At 41.9% G+C, this 22,195-nt stretch overlaps 1 protein-coding gene across 1 annotated transcript in view; it reads right to left on the reverse strand.

Moving 5' to 3' along the window:
- The window catches only part of efhb (EF-hand domain family, member B), a 55,692-nt gene that overhangs the window by 27,640 nt on the left and 5,857 nt on the right, over positions 1-22,195 (reverse strand). The window contains exons 4-7 of the mRNA XM_043690212.1: positions 15,799-15,979; positions 12,456-12,566; positions 9,173-9,302; positions 8,137-8,220 (exon numbers count right to left, since the gene is read on the reverse strand). Coding sequence (XP_043546147.1) covers positions 8,137-8,220; positions 9,173-9,302; positions 12,456-12,566; positions 15,799-15,979 — 506 coding nt within the window. The remainder of the gene's footprint in view (positions 1-8,136; positions 8,221-9,172; positions 9,303-12,455; positions 12,567-15,798; positions 15,980-22,195) is intronic.

The following is a 22,195-nucleotide window of genomic DNA, read 5'->3' on the forward strand; positions in this document are numbered from 1 at the left end:
TTAATTCTACAGTACAGAAGGAGGCCATTCAGCCCATCATTTCTGTACCAGTTACCCAGCTAGTCTCAATCATCAGTCCTATTTTAGTAACCCTCTAAATTATTCAATTTCAAATGTCCAGCCAGCTCTCTTCTGAAACTTCCTATGGAATCTGTCTCCACCCACTCTTAGACAGCACTTTCAAAATTCAGACAACTCTCTGGGGAAAGAAGTTTCTCCTCATTTCACTCTTAGCTCTCTTGCTGACAGTTTAGTTCTGCAATATCTTTAAGAATGTGTACTTGTATTTGCAATGAAGCGTCAGCTTCACCATATATATCCTGAGAAGGGTTCGGTTTTAGTTTGCCTCCTGGTATGTACATAATGAAGTGCAACTCCTGACTGACAGGTGCTTGCCCACATGCACAGCAGGGCTTTACAGATGATGGTGGGGACAGGAATCACAGGATAGGAGAGAGTATTTCTGCCTGTGATGAGAGGGAAGATGGGACAAATTGGCATCATAGAGATATGGTAAAAGGCTATTATGAAGAATTTCAGAAAATAGCATGAGTCATGTCACTTGAACCCACAGAGAGAAACCTTCCATGAACACCACCAAAATTAACACAAGCCAATTTCTGGTCAAATCCAACCCTCTGTTTTCTACCACAGGCAGTTTTCCATACTGCTACTCTCCCTCTTCGACCACACACTTCCACTTTGCTAAAAAGGCTTTCAGTCTGGCACGGCAGTCTCTCTGCCTGGCATGGTGGTCTCTCAGTGGCCCAGTGTGGCAGTCTTTTGGCCTAGCATGGTGGTCTTTCAGCCTAGTGTGGCCTCAGCATGTACTTCCAGACACGAGGTGATTCCTTGAAGTGTGGTCTCACTGTGACTAGGCACTTAAGAAAGAAGTAGGGAATTCTGAAGGACTGGATGAAAAGTCCTGATCATTCAGGATCCCATGGTCATTTAGAATAGAACAAATCACTGCAAGGAACTGAACAACCAAGAACACGACAGGCAACTACCAGCCGATCCGACCAAAGAACACAATCATGAACTAAAATCATTGATGAGGACTTTTGATCCAGTCCTTCTGAGTTCCCTACTTGTCCTCATTCCACGTACTTCTCAGGTACACGACTTCTATTGCTTCCCGAAGATACACAAAGCCAATATACCAGGATGTCCCATTGTATCAGGCAATGGGACCCTGTGTGAGAACTTCTCTGGCAATGTCAAAGGCATACAGTCACAGAGTCATAGAGATGTACAGCATGGAAACAGACCCTTCGGGTCCAACTCGTCCATGCCGACCAGATATCCCAATCCGATCTAGTCCCACATGCCAGCATCAAGCCCATGTCCCTCCAAACCCTTCCTATTCGTGTACCCATCCAAATGCCTTTTAAATGTTGCAATTGTACTGGCCACCACCACTTCCTCTAGCGACTCATTCCATACACGTACCACCCTCTGTGTGAAAAAGTTGCCCAAGTTAAGTCTTCTCCCTCTCACCCTAAATCTATGCCGTCTAGTTCTGGACTCACCTATCCCAGGGAATATACCTTGTCTATTTGTCCTATCCATGCCCCTCATGATTTTATAAACCTCTAGAAGGTCACCCCTCAGCCTCCAACACTACAGGGAAAACAGCCCTAGCCTATTCAACCTCTCGCTATAGCTCAAATCCTCTAACCCTGGCAACATCCTTGTAAATCTTTTTTGAACCCGTTCAAGTTTCACAACATCCTTCCGATAGGAAGGAGACCAGAATTGCTCGCAATATTCTGAAGGTTGGATAACCAATGTCCTGTACAGCTGCAACATGACCCCCCAACTCCTGTATTCAATACTCTGACCAATAAAGGAAAGCATACCAAATGCCTTCTTCTCTATCCTATCTACCTGTGAGTCTACTTTCAAGGAGATGTGAATCTGCACTCCAAGGTCTCTTGGTTCAGCAACATTCCCTGGGACCTTACCATTAAGTATATAAGTCCTGCTAAGATTTGCTTTCCCAAAATGCAGCACCTCACATTTATCTAAATTAAACTCCATCTGCCACACCTCAGGCCATTGGCCCATCTTATCAAGATCCCATTGTAATCTGAGGTAACCTTCTTTGCTGTCCACTACACCTCCAATTATGGGGTATCTTGAAACTTACTAACTCTACCTCTTAAGCTCGCATCCAAATCATTTATATAAATGATAAAAGTAATGGACCCAGCACCGATCCTCGTGGCACTCCACTGGTCAGAGGCCTCCAGTCCAAAAAACAACCTTCCACCACCACCCTCTGTCTTCTACCTTTGTGCCAGTTCTCTATCCAAATGGCTAGTTCTCCCTGTATTCCATGGGATCTAACCTTGCTAATCAGTCTCCCATGGGGAACCTTGTCAAACGGCTTACTGAAGTTGTTGTGGTTCTGTTCGCCGAGCTGGGAATTTGTGTTGCAATGCCGGAGGAAACATCACAGAAGCACTTCACAGGAGGCTCCCAAGCACTGAGGATGTCACCTCGACAGGGGACAAAATGTCTGCAACACAAATTCCCAGCTCGGCGAACAGAACCACAACAACAAGCACCCGAGCTACAAATTTTCTCACAAACTTTGGGCTTACTGAAGTCAATATAGATCACATTTACCACTCTGCCCTCATCAAACCTCTTTGTTACTTCTATCCAAAAACTCAATCAAGTTGGTGAGACATGATTTCCCATGCACAAAGCCATGTTGATGATCCCTCATTAATCCTTGCATTTCCAAATACATGTACATCCTGTCCCTCAGGATTCCTTCCAACAACTTGCCTCACCACCAACATCAGACTCACCGATGTATAGTTCCCTGGTTTGTCCTTACCACTTTTGTTGAATAATGGCACCACGTTAGCCAACCTCCAGTCTTCCGGTACCTCATCTTGAAACCTAATGTACAGGGGACCCCCAGCTTCTGTCATGACACTACAGATTTCTTATAGTAACTCAGCACCCATGGACCATTCAAACTGGGAACTTCCCTCATCACAATGGACACATCAGCATTCTACACCAGCATCCCCCACAATGACTGCAGCTGGATAACAGCCTCAGTACTCAATACCAACAACTGCCAATCTCTGAGCACTGTGCTATAACTCATTCACTTTATCCTCGATCACAACATTTTCACCTTTGACAACCAGTTCTTCATCCAGACGGAACGGCCTTGGGGACCAAATTTACAACCCAATATGCCAACATTTTCATGCACAAGTTCAAACAAGAATTCTTTTCTGCACAGGACCTCCAACCAACACTATACACCAGATATATTGATGACATTTTCTTCCTCGGGACCCTTGGCGAAGTGTAACTGAAACAATTACACAGTGATCTCACCGTCGGACTTCATATGGACTACTCTTTAGTATCTGTCTCACTTGGACTCATGCATCTCCATCAGGGATGGGCACCTCAGCACCTCACACTGTACCGCAAACCCACGGATAACCTCACAATGCTACACTTCTCTCGCTTCTCCCTGAAACATACTAAAACAGCCATCCCCTACGGATAAGCCCTCCATATACACAGAATCTGTTTGGATGAGGAGGAATGTGACGGACACTTGACATTGCTCAAGGATGCCCTCATAAGAACAGGGTATGATGCTCAACTCAGCGATCACCAGTTCCAACGTGCCACAGCAAGTAACCATAATGACCTCCTCAGGAGATAGACACAGGCTGCAACAGTTAGGGTACCTTGGTTGTGCAGTACTTCCCGGGAGCCGAACAACTACACCATGGTCTTCACGGCCTTCAATACAGTATTGATGAGGATGAGCACCTCGCCAAGACATTCCCTACACTTCCCACTTTTAAACAACGACCAAACATTAAACAGATCATTTGCGCAGCCTTCAGGACAACACCACCATACAACCCTGTTATGGCAGCCGCTGCAAGATGTGTCTAAGTATTGGCACAGGTACCACCATTACACATAGGGGCACCTCCCACCATGTACGCGGTGAGTACTCGTGTGACTCGGCCAATATGGTCTATCTCAAACGCTGCAGGCAAGGATGCCGTGAGGCATGGTACATTGGACAGACTGAGTAGATGCTACAACAACAGATGAATGGACACTGCAAAACAATCAACAGGCAGGACTGTTCCCTTCCAGTTGGGGAACACTTCAACAGTCCAGGATGTTCAGCCTTGGACCTTTGGGTACATTTATACAAAACTACCTTCAGTATCTGAGGAGTTGTGAATGTTGCTGAACGTTGTGCATTCATCAGGGAACATCGCACTTCTGACCTTGTGATGGAGGGATGGTCATTGATGAAGCAACTGAAAATGATTGGGCCTAGGACACTATGCAGACAGACTCCTGCAGGGATGTGCTGTGTTTCAGAAGACAAACCTCAAACAACCACAACCAACTTCCTTTCTGTTAGGAATGACTCCAACCAGCAGAAAGTATTCCCAATTCCCAGTCACTCCAGTTTTGCTGAGGTTTCTGTATGTTACACTTGGTTAAATGCTGCCTATGTATTAAAGGTAATTTACCCTTATTTCCCCTCTTTAATTCCACCCTTGTCCATGTTTAGACTAAGGCACTACTGAAGTCAGAAGTTTAGTGGTTCTAATGGAACCTAAACTGAATGCTAGTGAGTAGCTTGTTCCTTTGCACATCCCACTTGATCACGCTATTAATGACAATGATAATTGCGAGTTGAGATAATTGAGACAAAGAAGGCAATAATTAGCTGGGTTATATTTGTCCTGCTTTTTGTATATAAGACATGGTTGGGTACTTTCCATGGAGTTGAATAGATGCGAGTGTTGTAACTATGCTGAAACAGCTTGGCTGGGCATGTACAATTGCTGGAATACTGTCAGAATCCATACTTTTGCAGTATCCAGCGCTTTCAATCACTTCTTGATATCAACTGGAGTGTACTGAATTGGCTAAGGGCTGATATCTGCAATGAAGAGGATTTCGAGAACATGCCAAAAGCCTTGTCCTTTGGACTGATGTGCTGCATTTTCTGACATTCAGCTTAACAGTACTGCCTGTGGCTCTTTCATCGTCATCACCATTCTGACGTGGAAATATATCACCTGTCCTTCTGTTTCACTAGGTCAAAGTCCTGCAAATCCCAATCTCATGGCAGTGACGGTGCACCCATAGCTAGTGAATTGCTGCAGTTCAAGAAGATTGCTCATCAGCAAAGTGGGATGGGCAATACATCCTGGCCCAGCAATGCCCTCATCCTGTGACAGAGTTTCAGAAATGACGCTTAGAGGGTGGTTATGAAACTAGTTAGAAACAGTAGCTCAGTGGTTATCACTGCTATGTCACAGTACCAGGGACCTGGGTTCAATTCCAACTTTGGGCGACTGTCTGTGTGGAGTTTGTACATTCTCCCTGTGTCTGCATGAGTTTCCACTGGGTGCTCCAGTTTCCTCCCACAGTTCAAAGATGTGCAGGTCAGGTGAATTGGCCATACTAAACTGCCCACAGTGTTAGGTGCATTAGTCAGGGGTACATATGGGGAATGGGTGTGGGTGGGTTACTCTTCGGAGGGTCATTATGGACTTGTTGGGCCCAAGGGCCTGTTTCCATACTGTAGGTAGTCTCATCTAGTTAGAAACTAGTTTCTATTTTTTTGAAGATGGTACATACCAGAATAGATTCCACATTATCATGGAGATGATAGTGTCAAAGCAATATTAGAATTGTTTTGTTAAGGAAGCGGCAGGACTTTAGCACTATATGTAGAAGGTCCTCAACTTTGTTGAGATAAGCCATATTTTATGCCTATTGGACTCAGTCTCTTGAACACAATTATTCATGATCGTAGTTACCTTGGGAGCAGGGAAAATTAGGAAAATTCGACTTTGGGTCAAAACATTTATAAACTTTTTTTTAACCAATATTCTCGACTCCACCACAATAAGGAATGAAGATGTTCAAGGAAACTACTATTATTTGCCGAGTTTGTTCATTATCATTCACAACTGAAAATAATAAGACTATAGAAATGTGTCTAATTTATTTGCTATGTAAGTACTTAGCACTGTCTATAGCCTGCTACCTTTGGTGTTGAACATGTGGATAGCCTCTTTTATTGTATCTGTTGCTCCCGATGCGGTCTTCTCTACATTGGGGAGACTGGGCGCCTCCTAGCAGAGCACTTTAGGGAACATCTCCGGAACACCCGCACCAATCAACCACACCGCCCCGTGGCCCAACATTTCAACTCCCCCTCCCACTCTGCCGAGGGCATGGAGGTCCTGGGCCTCCTTCACCGCCGCTCCCTCACCACCAGACGCCTGGAGGAAGAACGTCTCATCTTCCGCCTCGGAACATTTCAACCCCAGGGCATCAATATGGACTTCAACAGTTTCTTCATTTCCCCTTCCCCCACCTCACCCTAGTTCCAAACTTCCAGCTCAGCACTGTCCCCAAGAATTGTCCGGATTTGTCCTACTTGCCTATCTCCTTTTTCACCTATCCACTCCACCCTCTCCTCCCTGACCTATCACCTTCATCCCTCCCCCACTCACCTATTGTTCTCTATGCTACTTTCTCCCCACCCCCCCCCTCCTCTAGCTTATCTCTCCACGCTTCAGGCTCACTGCCTTTATTCCTGATGAAGGACTTTTGCTCGAAACGTCGATTTCGCTGCTCTTTGGATGCTGCCTGAACTGATGTGCTCTTCCAGCACCATTAATCCAGAATCTGGTTTCCAGTATCTGCAGTCATTGTTTTTACCTAGTCTTCTACTGATGCACTAAGTTCATGTCTTGTTTTTGAAATGTCATCATATACTGAATTGTGAGGATACATAATTTAGCCGCCACTGATAAGCCAGAATACCTTACAGATCTTTGCCTTTAAGCAATATCTGTCTTTAATCTAAAAAGACAGCATTTGCGCTATAGTACATTTTGAATAGTGCCCTCATAATAGAAATAAAATGACTTTGGTCCACTATTGTGATTATGGAGAAAACTGTCTCCACCAGATAAACCTTTGAGGACACGATCAAACATGTTAACAAACATGTAACTCATGTTAATTCTCTCACTAGCCAACAGCTGTAGTCTAGTAGCTATGTCCTACAAATTCAGCTGTCTTAGCCAATGATGGTGCAACACAGCCATTCTTAGTGACAGACAATGAAGCTTGTCACACAGAATATGCTTTGTGTTTTGTTTTTCGTGGAGATTCCTCAAAGTAATTTTCAACATGTGGATATAGAAAAATATAAGCAATAAGAGAGGGAGAAGATCAAAGGGACCAGTCCTGCTCAACTATGATCAACTATTTGTCAAATTTTCTTTTTCTCTCTTTTTCTTATCTTTGGAAGTGCTATCACATGCAACTGATGGCTTTTCTCACAACCAAATCACCCTGTGGAAATTCTCACCTATTAACCACCAGTATTAAATCACCCGTGTTTCCAATTGCTTAACTTACATGCAGAGCTCACTAAAGGCAACGCAATAACACCAAATGTGAGGAAGAGGCAGGGAAACAGGGAGGAGTTGGAAGTGGAATATTCTTATTGTTGAACTCTGTAGTGATTGTTACAACCAGGTGGCTTGTCAGGTCATTTCCAAGGGGATTGGGAGACGACTGCATTATGTGAACTGGAGACACTAGATAGAAGTTAGAAATGGCAGGCATGTTTCTTAAGGGACATTTTAACCCAGTCAAGCTTCTATTACAATTGTTCTTCATCATGGTCATTTCTCAAGTATTAGTCCAAAAATGTCACTTGAAATAGCCTGTCTAAAGTTGAAAAGACTAACATAGTGCTTGATGCAGTGCCCATCTATCACCAACAGATAAAAAATGTAGCTACAAGACAAAGTAACCTAGAGAAAAGGGACAAAACCAAGCTTTTCTTGAATAAATGGGTTAAAGGTTAAAGATCTCCCTCATATATATTTCTCATAGTCAGATTTCCTCTTATTATTTCTGACAGAAAAGACAAAAAAAATCTGCCGTTACTATTTCTGCTGAAATTCCACCAGATTGATTGACTTTATTGGCGAGTATTTTCCCTAAATAATTGTAAACTACCTGAAGGCTAATATATGAACTACGTTGAAGTCATTCTTCCAAAATTCAAGTTTGACTTACGGATCAAGGACTTTTCCAATTTGATGTTGTGTTTTTTCTCTGAAGTCATCAACCTTTTTTGATATGATCTTTGCAGAATTTCGTCTTTATTATAAAGAAGCAACAGTATTAGTGAACATTTTAGCCAGATATTTCTTATTTAAACAAAGTATAAGAAAGAGGTATCACAGGTTATTAAGCTCAGAACTTATAAACATTTAAAAATTATAGGCAGGAGAAGATTAGCTAATCTAACAAGCCCTACTCCACATTCAGCAAAGTAACAGATCGTCAATATGAATACTTAATTGTGACTACTGCCCAACATGTCAGCCACTTTTGTAGGCACTACCGGTTCCAATACCCATGTGACATTATTTTCTTACATTTAAACTGTCTGATGAGATTTTCATGATAAACTGTTTATTAATGTGGCTGCTGATCGATTTAGTGTTTCCTTGAAAGCATGATCAATAGCAAATTGACAGGCTCGTCTAAGGTCAAAGGTTATGTTCAGTGTGTGAACTTTCTGATTCGCCTTTTTGATGCATAAATGAAGACAATATAGCCATATGAAGTATGTCGTTTACCGCCCTGAGGTCTAAGGAGATGGGATTTCTGTCTGAGGTCAATGGAGATGCATCAGACAAGTACTCAAACAAAAATTCTAAACAACAATTGAATCCTTTATTAAACTTAGAAGTAGAATCCATAGATGCAAGTGTCTAGTTTTGAAGTTACCATGGTATGAGAAATCAACTAGGAGAAAGTGAGGACTGCAGATGCTGGAGATCAGAGCTTAAAAATGTGCTGCTGGAAAAGAGCAGCAGGTCAGGCAGCATCAAAGGAGAGGGGCTTATGCCCGAAACGTCGATTCTCCTTCTCCTTTGATGCTGCCTGACCTGCTGCGCTTTTCCAGCAACACATTTTTAAGCTATAGTGTGAGAAATCCATAGCTGGAAAAGTGTAGTTATGAAGCAGTCTGATTTCATGGCCTTTCTTTGAACAGAAAAGATACAAGATGTTGCTACAGTTAGTCTTTAGAATAGATACTCACTGTTGTACATCAGTTAACCATTGTAATGATTTTGCCGTTAATCTTCCATCATTAAAGTAAGGAGTCTCTATTCCAAATGCACTATATTTGCTGTGTCTTGACCAATCATAATTTCTATCCCTTTGCTCCCCTATGAAAATAGTTGACAAAAACAATATAAATTTTGACCACTATTACATGTCTCATTTTAAATTCTTGCACCACCACTAAACAACTGCTGACATTCTGAAGCAACGTCTCAATTACAGTTGTACAGTTTGCTCCAGACTGAGAATTTAGAATTAAAGAATTCAGGAAATACCTTAGTCGAATAAAGGAAATAGGTATATTATGTTATTTTAAGCTATTATTTGCAAATGTACAACAGGTTAAAACTGCTTTTGACATATATGGCTCAACTTATGTTTGTGTGCTTATCATTGATGATTCTTGTTTTATATCTTGAATGTAGTTTATCTGTCACACTACATGAACTAAACTGGCTACAATGTAAAAGGGATAAGTTAAGGTACATTGAGGAAAAGTTTTTTTTTCCCCACACAGTCTTTCTTTAAATCTCCAGGAGGAAACAGGTAGCAATGCACAAGAATTTCCACCCTTAAAGGATTGATATGGGCTGTGTACTGCCTTATTAAGCTTGAACTAAAACATTGCTTCTGCAAGGTATGCAGACTTTCTGTCAATCTTCTATCTTCTAGCTGGGTGGGCTACAGAGTAATTCCCAGCATATTTCTCCATTAGAGAATAAGATGGCTATTGTTTAAAATAATCTTTGATGTGTCTGCCAGTTTATCTTCAAATTAAGTAAACTGCTGCACAAAGAAATACATTTCGTTTCTCGTTTAGCAATATTTTGCTTGATAATGGATTTACCTAATTTTTTACTAGCAAATAAAGTAAAAACAAATGGCTTGGAGTGGCAAATACAGAACTACTGAATCTGTATGGAAACAATGCCATGCTTCTGGATAAATAGTGAAATTGTGCTTCTTTAATCATTTAATTTGGAGAATGGGTTCACTTGTCTGAAGCAGTATTAATAAATTTGCTCAGTTTTTAAAAATAGCAGGCCAGCATATGAATGTGAATGTTTAATAAGCATATTGGTACACTGAACACCTCTAGCTTACTTGAATGACTTGCCAAGGTTATTGTACACAACTTGCATTTTTGATACAGAAGAAAACTCATGACAAATGATCCAATGCAACTAACCACAGCTTAATGGTCTGATCAGTATAAATACATTTTTAATAGAATCAGTTCCTTTCATTCAATACTCTATTTTTTAAAAATGTGACCATCCAACATACATGGCTCAAAACTATTCCAGTGCAGTTTCTAAAAAAGCAAATCAAAAAGCATCTATACTTTTAAAGATTTTGTCTGCTACGTGCACCAGCTGCAAACCCTCAAGAACAAATATTGATGCATTGTATCACCTATTGATGGGATCGCAAGTTCCACTAAACTGCCAGGGATTGTCAAAAGAAACCTTGCTTTTTGAGCACAGAAACAATCAAACAATCAGTCAATATATGTTTCTCTCATAATATCCTCACAATCATTAATCAGAGAAACTGGCAAGTGCTTAGATGCAAATAAGAAATGGTGAATAATATGAAGTGAAGTAAAATACTCCAGAAATGGGAGGCAATAAAGAAATCAATCACTGTGCATGTTTACTAGTGTTACTATTATCACTCTATCAATTTTACAAGGCTGCCTAATATTTTATATTTATGAATTATTCACTGTAATATTAAACTGAATATAATATGTGATACTTGCTGCTACAGGCAGAACCAATTGAAGGAGAAATCTCCAGAGAAAATTTTCATGGTGCTCCCATCGCGTTTGCGCTTACAAACAGAATGGTAGCAGGTTCAAAGCAATGACGTTTTAGTCCCACCAATGTAACATTGAATTACGACGTAACTGATTTTCAAGTATATTTCAATCCAGACTGCCAGATTTGATATTAGGAATAAACAGGAGACTCATACATCTATGCTAATTAGGGATTAGTTGAAGTAATTAGGATCCCCAAAGTCACTTCTATCTCAGTCTCCCAGAATATTATTATTGGTTCTTGTTTCTGTCCCACAACCATAAGTTTAAAAAAGTTGGGTTGCTCCATTGTTAGAGAAATTTAAAATTATCCCAACCTAAAGCAGGGTAATGTGGATGGGATACATGTTTTATTATTGTCACATAATGTTTTGAAACTTAAAGAGTTCCTAGTTTACTTCATTTCCTGCTGAGGTTACTGTATACAAGGTGCCTATGCTTCTCAAATAACATGTCACTTATTGCCAATTCGTATTTCTCTTCTATATAAAGTGTTGCTGCAGACCCCTCCCATTTAGCCAGTTGAGATTTTAGCCCATGGTATTTCAGAAAGGCAACCTGCTTACTGGATATTATGTCAAAGTCTGGTCAATAAAAGAATGAGTCTAATCCTAGCTTCTACAGAGTAATCCACATAAAAATCCCTTTCTCAAACATCTATACTTCTGTCATCTTCCAGTATCAATTGCTACTGGATTTAAATTGGCGCAGTAGGACACAGGTAATGGAACTGAATTTAGTGCAAATGTATATTATTTACAAAAATCTTGAATTGGGTTTTACATTGAAGAAAGGTTCAGCCTGTTTTGCGTGTTGTTATGAAGTTGGGAAACCTGTAAGAGCAGCTTTTCAGATGTCCTGCAGATTTTAACTGTACGGTTTGTTTAGGTGATGTTCCTGCTCTTAAGAAGCCAGATTGACAGGCTGAATTTTGGGTGGGAAATCTGCTTCACAAGGTCAAAAATCGATGGAATCAAGTAGGTCAGGAAGGGTGAGAAATTATGTGGTGGGTTTGGATTTTGAGAGGGTCAGGGTCACAGGAAAAAATTACTGAGTTAGCTTGTTGGACCTGGAAGAAACACTCCTGCTCCTACTGGCCCATAAGCAGTGCTATAGAGATATTTCCAAATCGATTGAGTCCCTCTCACCTTCTTTACTTTCCAAAGTATCCTGAGATCTGAGAAGGAAAGCCGCACATGGTTAAAAATACAATGGCTTAAAATGAAGACATGAAGCCATACTATAAAATTTGAATAATGAACTTGCTTCCCACAAGTAGGATAACCTCTTCCATCTTGTATTAAACACCAAACTGAGTGGAATGGGGGCAGTTTTGATTCCTGCTTTAGGCATTTTTTTTGCATTTTAACCTCTGACAAAACCTCACCCCATCTGGCTTTGGAAATTAAATTTCAATCATGTGTTTCCTTACCAACATTGTAAGCATTGTGTGTCGTGACATAAAGTGAATGCCCTGCCTGTGATTCTTCATAAACTTGTCGTCGAGTCTTTGGTGGATTTACAAGCTCTCCAGCGGTGATATCTGGAATCATATTTTCAATATTGCCTTAAGAAGTCAAATTCTAATAAGTGTTAATTACACAAAATAAAGACTGCTCATATTTAACATTCAAATATTTATTATTTTGCAGCTAGCAAATTACATATCAGCTTTTGCCATTGGCAACAGCATCTGAATCAAAAGACTATGGGTTCAAGCTAATTCAAGAGAGCTAGCACTTCCTACATATTTAAGGAATTTTTTTTATTTGTTTCATGGGATGTTGGCATTACTAGTTAGACAGTAGTTTTTGCCTATCCCTGGTGTATTTAAAAAGGTGTTAACTTTTACAATACCTTGCATTTATATATTACCTTTCACTTCTTCAAATAAGTCAAGGGATTTCACAGGTCTCACTGGGTTGCAAAACAGACAATGGAATTTGAGACAAATTTGTGGAAGAGATGGATGTGAGCTCAGGTCACAAATTCCTATTAACCAGCATTTATAAGAAATGAAGGCTGGACATGGAGTGGATGTTCTTTATTGAGGAGTGGGTGATTCCTTTGATATTAGTATAATGGTTCACCTTTATGCACTTATATTGCACTGATAATAAATAAGAGTTTCAAACAGGAATGAGTGAATTAACAGTCAACAAATTATCCCAAGGGATTCATGATTTTCTTTCACTGGGTCAAGCAAACCTCAACAGCTTTCTTCAAATCTCAATTATGAAGAGGTGATGGCCAAGTGGTATTATTGCTAGACTATAAATCCAGCAACCCATGTAATGTTCTGGGGACCAGGATTTGAATCCCAAAACAAGATGGTGGAATTTGAATTCAATATAAAAACTAAATCTGGAATGATGACCATGAATCCGTTGCTGATTGTCAGGAAAACATAATCTGGTTTGATAATTTCCTTTAGGAAAGGAAAATGCCATCTTTACCTGGTCTGGCCTACATAAGACTCCAGATCCACAGCAATCTCAAATGTCATCCAGCCAACAAATACTGGCACAGCCAGTAGTGCCCAAATTCCATAAATGAATTAGAAATAAACATATTTATAGAGTGAGTTGCTGAGCCAAATATACCAGGGACATTGCAAGTTCAATTACCTGTCTACTCAGTGTTCCTATCATTGATCCCAGTGTCCCTCGTTTAAGGAAGAGGAAACACAACTATCAGTGTTATTGTTTTTGAATGTCTAGTGATAGAGTCATAGAAATGTATAGCACGGAAATAGACCCTTCAGTCCAACCCACCAGTTATCCGAACGCAATATAGTCCCAACTGCCAGCACGCGGCCCATATCCCTCCACACCCTTCCTATTCATATACCTGTCCAAATGCCTTTTAAATGTTGCAATTGTACCAGCCTCCACCACTTCCTCTGGCAACTCATTCCATACATGCACCACCCGTTGCGTGAAAATGTTGCCCCTTAGGTCCCTTTTATATCTTTCCCTTCTCACCCTAAACTTAGGGTCTTTAGTTCTGGACTCCCCCTAAGCAGGGAAAAGACTTTGTCTATTTATCCTATTCATGCCCCTCATAATCTTGTAAACCTCTATAAGGTCACGCCTCAGCCTCTTGAAGCTTCAGGGAAAAAAGCCCCTGCCTAATCAGCCTCTCCCTATAGCTCAAATCCTCCAACCCTGGCAACATCCTTGTAAATCTTTTCTGAACCCTTTCAAGTTTCACAATGTGAAAGGAGACCAGAATTGATAGGAAGGAGACCAGAATTGCATGCAATATTCCAACAGTGGCCTAACCAATGTCCTGTACAGCTGCAACATGACCCCCCAACTCCTGCACTCAATACTCTGACCAATAAAGTAAAGCATACCAAACACATTTTTTACTATCCTATCTACCTGCGACTCCACTTTCAAGGAGCTATGAACCTGCACTCAAAGGTCTCTTTGTTCAGCAACACTCTAGGACCTTACCATTAAATGTATAAGTCCTGCTAAGATTTGCTTTTCCAAAATGCAGCACCTCGCATTTATGTGAATTAAACTCCATCTGCCACTTCTCAGCCCATTGGCCCATCTGATCAAGATCCTGTTGTAATCTGAGGTAACCTTCTTTGCTGTCCACTACACCTCCAATTTTGGTGTCATCTGCAAGCTTACAAACTATACCTCTTATGCTCACATCCAAATAATTTATATAAATGACGAAAAGTAGAGGGCCCAGCACTGAGCCTTGTGGCACTCCACTGGTCACAGGCCTCCAGTCTGAAAAACAACCCTCCACCACCATCACCCTCTGTCTTCTACCTTTGAGCCAGTTCTGTATCCAGTTGGCTAGTTCTCCCTGTATTCCATGAGATCTAACCAGTCTCCCATGGGGAAGCTTGTCGAAAGCCTTACTGAAGTCCATATAGATCACATCTACCGCTCTGCACTCATCAATCCTCTTCATTACTTCTTCAAAAACTGCCTAATGTGCAATGAAGATATTCCTGTGACATCCCTGTTAGTTCTATGACAGCTACTTGTTAAGACACATGCAAAGTTCCCCCTATCTCTTCTTCTACCTACACGAATGTCTGAGTCGTATAAGTGAAAGATTTAAATGAGAACAGGAGTCATACGGTAAAGGAGATGGAGTGTACTCAGGTTTTGTTTAACTTCTGCATTATGCCCTGAGCCTAACATGCATACTGGAGACATGAATGAATAATAATGGAAAAAGGGATGAGATATTGGAGGATACTGATCACACATTGTACTCCAACAAAGAGTCAATGAGGGTAACTTAAATCCTCACTAGCCACTCGAGGGGCTGGGCTGTAATTATAATATTGAATGGAGATTGCATACCACAATTTTTGCCGTTGATTTGAATTTAGTAGCTGCAGGCTGTGTTTCCAGGGTTCCAGAAAGCCAGCAGCTGAAGCGAGCAGAAATGCCACACTCCTAGTTCCAGTCTAATAAATCTCTCTAACACCTTCTCCATATCAACACTGTGCCTGTCTGGTGCCCAGAATTGGGCGTAATAAACCAGTGGTTTTGCATACCTTTTATACTTCAAACTCCTATTTAGATATAGTGGTTCCTCGTACTTTTTTAATAGTATCCTCAACTTGTCTTGCCAGCTTAAATGATTTGCATGTGCAGACAGTCTAGACTGTGTTCCTGAAAACCCTTTAAAATTTTACCTTTTATTTTATATATCGTGAGAGGCTTAAGGATTTAGACATAATTTTAGATTGTCAAACCTTTTGTTTGCTTGTTGACTCTTTATTGCAATCATACCTTTGACTCCTTTTCTGCCAAACGTAGTATTATGTATGTCCATCCCTTTCGGTAAACCTGGTGATTGATCATGAGACTTTCCCAATGGACCTCGCTGATTACTTGGATATGCTGCGGTAATTTTGTCGAAAAACATTTGCTGAACTCGAGTCCTCAGTGGTGGATTTAACAATGATGCAGCCTAAATGTGAAATAAAAGGCTATTACAATATACTGAAATTAAATTAATAATCTCTTTGTCTATTCCCAGTTCCTAGTCTTGCTGGGCAACTACATTCCAATAAATTTTGCACATCAGGAGGTTCCATGTGCAACTCAGTTTGGTTGCGTGCACTATTTCTAGGTCAACAGTAATGAATCTGAGACCATATTAATAACATAGAGCTGAATGTTGCAGATTTTTGTTGAAGGGACTCTCAGTTTGAGACCAAGTGGGCTTTCTCACTGAATTACACGAATCTTGTTGCATTAATTAATGCTCCTGCCCCTGTGACATGGATTACATGCGGTTTCTGTACCATCTTACTCTGCTCCTTTCCCATAACAATTCTCCGCTCACCAGCTATCCCAGAATCTTCCTTCCATTTTTACCATTGCCTTTAACACCTCTGTCACTCTGCCTCACCGATCTCAACTCCTGACACCGCCAATTCTGCATGGCCTCTGCACTGCTTACTCACTGACTCAGGACACCACCACACATACACCAATAACAGCTGTGCCACTCACTTTCATCTTCTGTAATACCTGCCTCTCTCTCATTTCAGGAGGAAAATAGCCCTTAACGGAGCAGGAATATCAAGACCATAGGCTATTCAGCTCCTCACCCCTGAAGAGGTTTCTGACTCTGACTGCTCTGATAAGACCCAGGATTGGTATCAGAGGCTGCCCTTGATTACTTCTTGGATCCCCTTAGTTCCTTGGATCCCCCTTGATTCGACTGAGACCTGCTGTCAACTATGCAAAAGTGAGGACTGCAGATGCTGGAGATTAGAGTCGAGAATGTGGTGCTGGAAAAACACATCAGGTCAGGCAGCATCCGAGGAGCAGCAAATCGACGTTTCGAGCAAAAGCCTTTCATCAGGAATGAGGATGGGAGCCTCGGGGGTGGAGAGATAAAAGGGAGGTGGGGTGGAGCTAGGGGGAAAGTAGCTGAGAGTGCAATAGGTGAATGGAGGTGGGGGTAAAGGTGATAGGTCGGAGGGAGGGTGGAGTGGACAGGTGGAAAGGAAGATAGACAGGTTGGACAGGTCATGAGGGTGGTGCTGAACTGGAAAGTTGGAACTGGGATAAGACAGGGGAGCGGAAATAAGGAAATTGGTGAAATCCACATTGATGCCATGGGGTGGAGCATTCCGAGGCGGAAGGTGAGGTGTTCTTCATCCAGGTATCGGATGGTAAGGGTGTGGCAATGGAGGAGACCCAGCATCTGCATGTCCTCAGCGGAGTGGGAGAAGGAGTTGAAATGTTCAGCCACAGGGCGGTGGGGTTGGTTGGTGTGGGTGTCCTGGAGATGTTCTCTGAAGCGTTCTGCGAGTAGGCGTCCTGTCTTCCCAATGTAGAGGAGACCACATGGGGAGCAACGGATACAGTAAATGTGTGTGGAAGTGCAGGTGAAACTTTGATGGATGTGGAAGGCTCCTTTGGGGCCTTGGATGGAGTTGAGGGAGACGGTGTGGGTGCAGGTTTTGCAATTTCTGCGGTGGCAGGGGAAGGTGCGAGGAGAGGAGTGTGGGTTGTTGGGTGGTGTGGACTTGACCAGGTAGTCGCAGAGGGAACGGTCTTTGTGGAAAGCGGATAGGGGTGGGGAGGGATATATACCTCTAGTGGTGGGGTCCGTTTGCAGGTGGCAGAACTATAGGAGGAAATTTTGACGTTGAGATGTGCCTTTCTGGACTTCTCCTCTGAATCTGCCACACATCGCTCCATAGCCCAAGTCACTGAAACTCCTATAAGTATTCACCAGATAATCTGAGTTGATGCCCAGTGTGATAATGAGGGCCAACTACATTACCAGAGTATAATTCTAAAACTGAGGCCTCAATTTCCTTGTCTTACAATAAGGATCACATGACGCTATTTGGGAAAAAGAAGGGAATGATTCATGGTATTATTGCTAACAATTTTCCTCAGGCAAAACTCAATAACAAACAGTTTAATGGTAATTTTAATAACAGTTGTTTGTGCTCCATTACTGGTGTACACTATTATTTTTAACCTGCACATTAATTACTATAATCTAACAATTAACTATGAGTCATATGTTTTGAAATGATATTACACGATAGATGTGTCTTAATTAGCCTTCCCATCACAGTGAATTTTATGATCTCCTGAACAGGTATTTGTAGACAGGGTCTAGATTAGAGTGGTGCTGTAGACAGGGGACATGTAAAAGTGGGCACATGGTAATCTGCCATTTCTCTGTACAACCAACCCCCTCAACACACACCTCCAGGTTGTCTCACATACCATGAGGCCTGATATGCATCAGGCATCCCACCCACTATAAAGCCTGTTGAAGCCTTAATGGACAACTAACTGTCAATTAAGGGCTTCATTCCACATACAACACAATTTTTAAATCTGTGAGATAACTTGAGGAATACAGCCAACTGTGAGGCAGCAGTGAGGAGATCAATGAAAATTCAATGCAGGAAGGGGACATTGCATTGCAGGCAGGCATTAAGGGCCACCTCCTGTGGAGGAATCCCTAGTGTATCTCAAGATGGTGTCCCCTCAAGTCCAGCAGATCATTATTTTTGTCAATTTGCAATTTTCTTCAATTAGGTTTGTGCGAGGCTTGGGGTATTTGAAAGCATATTCTGTATATGTTTCTCTGTCCCCTGATCTCACTGTGGCTCCTTTATTCTTTTCTAGTTTCCCCTCACGCTGTTAAATTAGCCTTGAGGAGGAGTTCATAGAATGTATCCATGACAGTTCCCTTGAACAATACGTAATGGAACCCACAAAGGAGCAAGTTATCCTAGATCTGGCCCTGTGTAATGAGACAGGAATAATTGATGATCTCATCGTTAGGGATCCTCTTGGAAGGAGCAACGACAGTATGTTTGAATTTAAAATACGGATGGAGAGTGAAAAGGTAAAATCCAATACCAATGTCTTGTGCTTAAACAAAGGAGACTACTATGGGATGAGGGACGAGTTGGACTCAAAAGGTGTGATGCCTGCAAAAGAACAGCAGGTCAGGCAGCATCTGAGGAACAATACAGTTGATGTTTCGGGCTTAACCTTTCATCAGGACTGGGGAGGGAGAAGGGAGCTGAGTAATAAATGGGGGAGGGAATGGTGATAGGTGGGCGAAGGTAGGAGATTTTTGATTGTGGTAGGTAGGTTGGAAGTATGGAGCAGATAGGTATGAAGGAAGATGGACAGGTAGGTCAGGTCAAGGGGGTGTAGCCAAGTCAGATGGTTCGATCTGGGGTGGGGTGGGGGAGATGAGATTTGGAAACTGGTCAATTCAATGTTAAGGCCTTGTGGTTGTAGGATCCCGAGGTGAAAAATGCAGTGTTCCTCCTCCAGTTTGCGATGGCCTTATTTCGGCGGTGGAGGTAGGCCCAGTATGGACATTTCATGGGAGGGAGTGAGAGGGGGAGTTGAAATGGATGGCTACAGCAAGGTGTGGTTGGTTGGTGCATACAGACCAGAGATGTTTCCTGAACCATTCCGCAAGTTTGCAAACAGGCTCTCTGATGTAGAGGAGACCACATCAAGAGCAATAGATGCAGTAAATGAGGTTTGAGGAGCGCAAGTAAATCTCTGCCGGATGTGGAATGATATTTTGTGGCCTTGGACAGAGGTGAGGGAGGAGATGTGGACACATGTTTTACATCTCTTACAGTGGCAGAGGAAGGTGCCAGGTGTGGAGAGGGGTTTGTTTGAGAGTGTGGACCTAACAAGGGAGTCACGGAGGGAATGGACCCCACGGAATGCAGATAGGGGTGGGAGGGAAATATATTTTTGGTGGTGGGGTCTAACTGTAGGTGGGGATAATGGCGGAGGATGATATGCTGGATTTGGTGATTAGTGGGATGGAACGTGAGGACCGGAGGATTCTTGTTGTGGTTTCAGGGGGTGAGGTTCGAGGGCAGAGGTGCGGGAAATGGAGGAGATGTGATTGAGGGCATCGTTGATAATAGGGGAGGGAAAAATTACAGTCCTGTTGTAGGCAGACATCTCGGATGTCCTGGAATGGAATCGCTCATCCTGGGAGCAGATACGGCAGATGCGGAGGGTTTGGAAGTAAGGCACCGTGTTTTTACAGAAGGGGGATGGGAGAAATTGGCCAAGGTAGATTGGGAGCAAAGACTATATGGTGAGACAATTGAGGAATAGTGGAGGACTTTCAAAGTTCTTTTTCGCAGGTCTCAGCAAAAGTATATACCAGTGAAAAGGAAGAAGTGTAGGAAAAGGTATAATCATCATGGATAACTGAGGAATTAAAGGAGGGTATCAAATTTAAAGCAAAGTGGCAAAGATTAGTGGGAAACTAGGGGATTGGGAAACCTTAAAAGGTCAACTGAAAGCCATGAATAAATCTACAAAGAAAAGTAAGGTGGATTATGAGAGCAAACTAGCTCAGAATATAAAAACAGATAGCAAAAGTTTCCAGAAATACATAAAATGAAAATGACTGGCTAAGGTAAACATTGGTCCTTTAGAGGATGAGAAGGGGCATTTAATAATGGGAAATGAAGAAATGGCCAAGGCATTGAACTGGTATTTTGTGTCAATCTTCAAAATGGAAGACATGCCAATAACATGCCAATAATTAATGACAAGTAGCCTGTGACAGCTAAAGACCTAGAAACTATCATTATCTCTAAAGAGGTAGTGTTGGGAAAACTAATTGGGCTAAAGGTAGACAAGTCTCATGGCCCTGATGGAATGCAACCCAGGGGAGTAAAACAGATGGCAGGGGAAATACCAAGTGCAGTCAAGGTAATTTACAAAAACTTGCTGGACTCTGATGTGGTTCCAGCAGATTGGAAAACAGAAAATATGATGTCACTGTTTAAAAAATGAATTAGACAGAAGGTCTAATGGGCCCATTAGCTGAACTTCTGTAGTGGGGAAAATGCTTGAATCATGGAAGAAGTAGGGAGACATCGGGATAGAAATTGTCCCATCAGCCAGACACTGCATGGGGTCTTGAAAGACAGGTCATGTTTAACTAATTTACTGGAGTTCTTTGAGGTCATTATGAGCACAGTGTACAACAAGGAACTGGTAGATGTGGTGTATCTGGTTTTCCAAAAGGCATTTGTCAAAGTGCCACAAAAAAGATAAAGGTACATGTCATTAAAGTAATATATTACCATGGATAGAAGATTGGTTAACGAACAGAAAGCGAACAGTGGGGATGAATGGGTGTTTTCCTTGTTGGTGATCAGTGGCCTGTCATATATGTCAGTTACAATTTTCAGAGATGATTTTCAATTGGGGACCAAGTGTAGTGTGTCAAAGTTCTCAAATGATACTAAAGTGGTCGAGCAAAGTGTGCAGAGGACACTGAAAGTCTGCAAAAGGATATACATAGCTTCCATGAATGGGCAAGGGTCTGGCAGATGGAGCACAATGTTGGTAAAGGTGAGGTCATCCATTTTCATAGAAAGAACAGCAAAATGGACTATTATTTAAATAGTGAGAAATTGCAGCATGTCTTTGAGCAGAGGGACCTGCATGTCCTTGTGCATGAATCACAAGAAGTTGGTTGATAGGTCCAGCAAGTAATTAAGACGGCAAATGGAATATTGTCTTTCATTGCTGGAAGTTTGGAGTTTAAAAATAGGGAAGGCATGCACAGCTGTATAGGGTGCTGGTGAGGCTACACCTGGAGTACTACTTGAGAAAGGATGCACTAGCACTGGAGGGGGTGCAGAGGTAGTTCACTAGGTTGATTCTGGAATTGATAGGGTTGGCTTCTGATGAAAGTTTGAATAGATTGGGACTATACTCACTGGAATTTAGAAAGATGAGAAAGGGGGTGGGGGGGAACTTGGAGAACCATATAAAATTATGAGCAGAAGAAATAAGATAGAAGCAGGGAGGTTGTTTCCATTGGCAGGTGAAAGAAGAACTAGAGGGAAAAAGCCACAAAATAAGGAGGAGCAGGTTTAGGACTGAGTTGAGGAGGAACTTCCTCACCCAGATGGCTGTGAATCTGTTGAATTGCCCGTTCAGTGAAGCACTTGAAGCTGCCTCTTTGATTGCTTTTTAAGGCAAAGATAGATAGATTTTTGAACAGTAAAGGAGTTAAGGGTTATGGTGAGCAGGCGGGTAAGTGGAGCTGAGTCCACGAAAAGACCAGTCATGATCTTATTGAGTAGTGGAGCAGGCTCAACAGGCCAGACGGCCTACTCCTGCTCCTAATTTT

This window comes from Chiloscyllium plagiosum, chromosome 5 (genome assembly GCF_004010195.1).
Source record: "Chiloscyllium plagiosum isolate BGI_BamShark_2017 chromosome 5, ASM401019v2, whole genome shotgun sequence".
NCBI classification, from domain to species: Eukaryota; Metazoa; Chordata; class Chondrichthyes; order Orectolobiformes; family Hemiscylliidae; genus Chiloscyllium; species Chiloscyllium plagiosum.